This window comes from Arctopsyche grandis, chromosome 9 (genome assembly GCF_051622035.1).
Source record: "Arctopsyche grandis isolate Sample6627 chromosome 9, ASM5162203v2, whole genome shotgun sequence".
NCBI lineage: Eukaryota > Metazoa > Arthropoda > Insecta > Trichoptera > Hydropsychidae > Arctopsyche > Arctopsyche grandis.
This window is the reverse complement of record NC_135363.1, coordinates 19,207,035-19,211,897: the sequence shown is the minus strand read 5'-3', so window position 1 is coordinate 19,211,897 and position 4,863 is coordinate 19,207,035. Positions and strand designations below refer to the sequence as shown.

General features: G+C 32.9%; 1 protein-coding gene across 1 annotated transcript; it reads left to right on the top strand.

Moving 5' to 3' along the window:
* Window positions 1–4,220, top strand: SdhB (Succinate dehydrogenase, subunit B (iron-sulfur)). The gene is made up of 5 exons (XM_077438987.1): window positions 1–704; window positions 2,853–3,124; window positions 3,195–3,492; window positions 3,565–3,687; window positions 3,765–4,220. The coding sequence occupies exons 1-5, from the start codon at window positions 657–659 to the stop codon at window positions 3,864–3,866; spliced, it is 843 nt and encodes a 280-aa protein (XP_077295113.1). The 5' UTR covers window positions 1–656; the 3' UTR covers window positions 3,867–4,220.
* The last annotated feature ends 643 nt before the right edge of the window (window positions 4,221–4,863 follow it).

Here is a 4,863-nt window from a genome sequence, read left to right as displayed (position 1 = left end):
AGTTCAAAAGTGATAATATAAAAGCATAGTCAAATTGCCAGAGCTTGCTGCTATATAAAAACTGATATATATCAAATTGTTCAGAAATTAAAAAAATATATACATATATAACTATAGGGGTAAAGCGAGTGAGACGACGGTGTTGGCTATGTACAACAATTTATTCTGACGGTCGGGAAATAAGTGATTGTTTGAAGTGTTGGTCAACTCAATGGTTTTACGTCCAGTACCTCGAGGGCTGCCACAAATATTATACATCGAAATTTACAGTCAACTCTCCTATAACTCATTAGATCTGTTCTAAAAGAACATAAATGTATTCCGTAGTATAAAATATAATAACTTTAAGGTATTGTTTACATTACATCCAAAATTTGAATGAGGTTTCATATACATAACTGTAAATTTCCATTCAGTAAAGCTTTCACTGGAATATCAACATGAGCACCATTTTGGACCTTTTAAATTCAATTCACTTACTATTACAGATGATTTTAATTATTGTGGTTTTTTCTCTATGAGTTTCATACGATTTCTTTACTTACATAATGAGGGCTCCAATTTAATCGGTGTTTAGCTCTGGTAGATAACTTTGTTGTTACGGCCATCAGCCGTCAGTCGCATCGCTAGACGTCACTTGTCAACTGCTACTCAAAATGAAGGAAGCGATGTTATTACGGGCTGCGGTCGGTGCCTTCGGCCAGGTAACCAATATTTTCTTATAAAATATTCCATACCTCTCTCTGTCATAAATTCATTTATTAACAACGATTTTGACTAACATCTGTTAGCACATGTTATGTAACCGACAATGACGGAACACACCCCACCTTTATTTTCACCCTCACCCAAACGTCCAGAAAATCATCAGACACGTATGTGCTGGACGTCATTCACGCTACCACATGTGTTTACGTAAGCCATTATTACAATCACGTGCTTTAGAGCTTGCTTACACATACAAACAACTATTAATTATTCGAATATTTGAACCCATCATAGATTTTATTTTGAGATGCTATATTACATCGCAATTTGTTTTCAAGTGATTGTAGCGTTTTGCATCTATAAAAATGATTATAATTTCAGTTTATGGAACCATCAGGATAATAATATTATAATAGTGTTGGCCTTGAAATATATTGAAATAACAATTTATATTAATAGGGAATTTTTGGTCGAATTAAAAATATATGAATGTGCATACAACAATGTTTTGCTATATGACCGTTGTTTGCTCGTTATTGAGATAAGTGAAAGGATATATTATTTTCAATAGGTCAATTGTCCACTTCCTCTTATTTGTATGCAAAAATATGCTACTTGATTCTACATATGCATATATTTTCAATTGCAACAAATTAAACGATCAGAATTTAAATCATTTTGGGTCAGAATAAAATTCAAATTTCGGTCAAAATTTTAATAACACCACGGTCATAATAAATAATCAATGGTTAGAATAAAAGTGGTATATGGTCAGAATAAAATTAATAAACGGTCAGAACAAAAATAATAAATGGTCAGAATGTGAAAATTAATTATTGGTCAGAATGTCGAAGTGATAAATGGTCAGAACAAAAATAGTAAATGGTCAGAATGTGAAAATTAATAAATGATCAGAATATTGAAAAATGATAAATGGTCAGAACAAATATAGTAAATGTTAAGAATGTGAAAAATAATAAATGGTCACATAAATTGGCATACGATCACATAGAGACAGCAGCATGGCTCGGTGATTGTGTTGATACTACAGCACCGAGAGGTCGCCGGGTTTGATCCCGTGAGCTGACCTCGATTGAAAATAATTTATTTTGAGTATAATCTAAATGCTGCTGGTTATAGGAATTTAATCATTAACAAAATCATCAAAGTTTCATAAGAATCGACTGTCATATAGCAGTGATGACATTCAGCCAGCAGTATGGCTCGGTGGTTGTGTTAATGTTGAGCACCGAGAGGTTATTGGGCTCGATCCCGTGCTAATCTTTAATACTGCTGGTCAGACTTGGATATTTGTGACTTCAAGTCGATCGTTTCTTATCAGAGTTTGCCAATTTATCTGATTTTCATTGAAATGGTTTCAACAAATTGGCAAAAATCATCCTACCAGCTACGTTACAAATATCTGAATTTGATTTATGTACAAGCATAGAAGTAGAATGGTCATTGTTAACAAAAGTATCGTCTAAAAGCGAGCCATCGAAGAGAGACGAAGTTTAGCAAACAATGAACAAACTCTGCCGCGAAGAGTTTTTGTAGCAACATTTTTGGAGGCTGAGAGCGATTCTATGCATTCTACTTCTATGTGTACAAGTCTAAATGTGTAAAGTCTAAATCCATAGATGTCTCAATGGATTAATGAATTAATTGTTAATTTCGTGTTCTTCAGCCTCTCAAATACAGCGATTCATGTAATAAAAATGCTACAATGTTTGTAATTAATTGTCTAGGAAGACGCATTGGGGTCTACCTGTCAGGCCCTCCTGGTCTGCTCACAGTGACGCGTTAGAGTATTCTGTAATGTCACTATGACAAAAATATGTAAAAATAAATAAATATATCCAAGATCTGGCCAGCAACACCAGGCCAAGGAATGAACCCATGACCACTCAGTTGAAAGCATTACACGCTAACCACTAAGCTATGTTGCTGGTGATGTACTAATGAAAATGTATGCAAAATACAAAAAAACATACTTTTTTATTTGGATTATATTACATCTAATACAAATACAATTTTGTATCAAAAAATTATTAACAAAAAGTTGTCCATATTTGCTTCACATATGAGAACTATTACAGAACCAGAAACAATAATTTTTACCAAATTATATACTGTATTTACAGCATGTTCGAAGCGTTCATACAACTGGTGCAGTGGCTGCCCGCCTCAAGACGTTTTCCATTTACCGATGGAATCCCGATCAACCCGACAAGAAACCCACGATGCAAGAGTACAAAGTCGATCTTGATGCCTGCGCACCCATGATTTTGGACGCCCTCATTAAGATCAAAAATGAAATCGACCCAACACTGACGTTCAGACGATCCTGCCGTGAAGGCATCTGCGGATCGTGCTCCATGAACATCGGAGGAGTCAACACTCTCGCGTGCATCAGGTATACTTTCAACTACAATCCATAGATTATTTTACTAATAACACTTTACAGTATGTTAAATTCATTCCAGCAAAATTGATACGGACTGCTCTAAGCCTACTAAGATTTATCCGTTGCCGCACATGTACGTAGTGAAAGATTTGGTACCAGACATGACCAATTTTTACAAGCAGTATACGTCTATTCAGCCGTGGTTGCAGCGTGAGAATGAATCGACTAAAGTTCGAGCTCAATATTTGCAATCTGTAGAAGACAGAGCCAAGTTGGACGGTCTTTACGAGTGCATCCTGTGCGCTTGTTGTTCTACTTCATGCCCATCTTACTGGTGGAACGGAACCAAGTATCTCGGCCCTGCTGTTCTTATGCAGGTGAAAAGACAACTCTTACCGTAGAATAACAAACACATATGTAACACGTCAAATAATTTAACTTTTGTATAGGCATATCGTTGGATCATTGATTCCCGTGATGAGAAATCGGCTGAAAGGTTGGGTCGACTCTCCGATTCTTGGTCTGTATACCGTTGCCACACCATCATGAACTGCACGCGCACGTGTCCAAAGGTTTTATATTTTTATATGTATATTATTATTTTATAAGTTAAAAATGTATGTTAAATTTTTTTTTATTATTTTTGTAGGGATTGAACCCCGGTAGGGCTATTGCAGAAATCAAGAAACTCATGTCCGGATTAGCGAAGAAAGAGGAACCGAGATTGGACACGGCAGCTCTACAAAAGTGAATCAGTGCTAAATAAAATGTCTGTTTATATAAATAATACGCTCGATTTTTCTAAGAGTGCTTTTTAATTTATTTGTAAAATGTTTTCGAATACATCATGAAATAGGACTGATTTTTTTCACTTTAAATCACCGACAAACTGAAAACTTTATTTATTTTATTGTACTTAGGTGTTAATAGTGAAATCTTCTTAGAGTTTAACCCAACAGTATTCTTCAGTGGTGAGAATTAAAATTTCTTCTTTGATTACTTATATATGTATATATATATAAAAAAAAAGTGTATTTGGTATTACATACATACATGTGAGAAATATATATTAGATGTGAATATAAAATGAAACAGTTAAAAATGTTATTTTATTTTATTTTTGAAGTAATAATAAGCATGCGTGACATTTTCCTATCTAAACTTGAATAATGTTCTATTGGGAAATTTTTTTGCATATAAAATGGTCTTTCAGAAGTAAAAATATGATAGTTTGGTTTCTATATATTTAATTAAGTTTATTTATTCACAATTTTATATATATAATATATATGTTATTTTTATAATTCATTTAGAAACCACTCTATCACAGAAAACTAACAATTCTTAATTTAAAATAACAAAAAGAAAATAAAAACATAAAACAATACTGATAATAGTCGTAAAAATTAACTGGAAAATTACACACGAGTTGTATTCACATATATAGAGATATTTATATATATATTTTAAAATTTAATTCATTTTAACAATAAACCATTTTTAGGAAAATTGCACATTAAATACAACGTAATCATCGGATCAACACAAAATTAATTATTATTTACAAAATTCAACAAATTCAATAGTCAATTGTATATACCCTACACTAAACTCAAAAATGGATGATTATAAAATTTGTACATCGCTTGTGTAAAAAAAGTCACACAAACAAAACCAGTAGTACAAAATTTTACAATCTTCCACGTACATTTGAAAAACAGTAATTTCTTTGCTTTTTTCCTTAATTT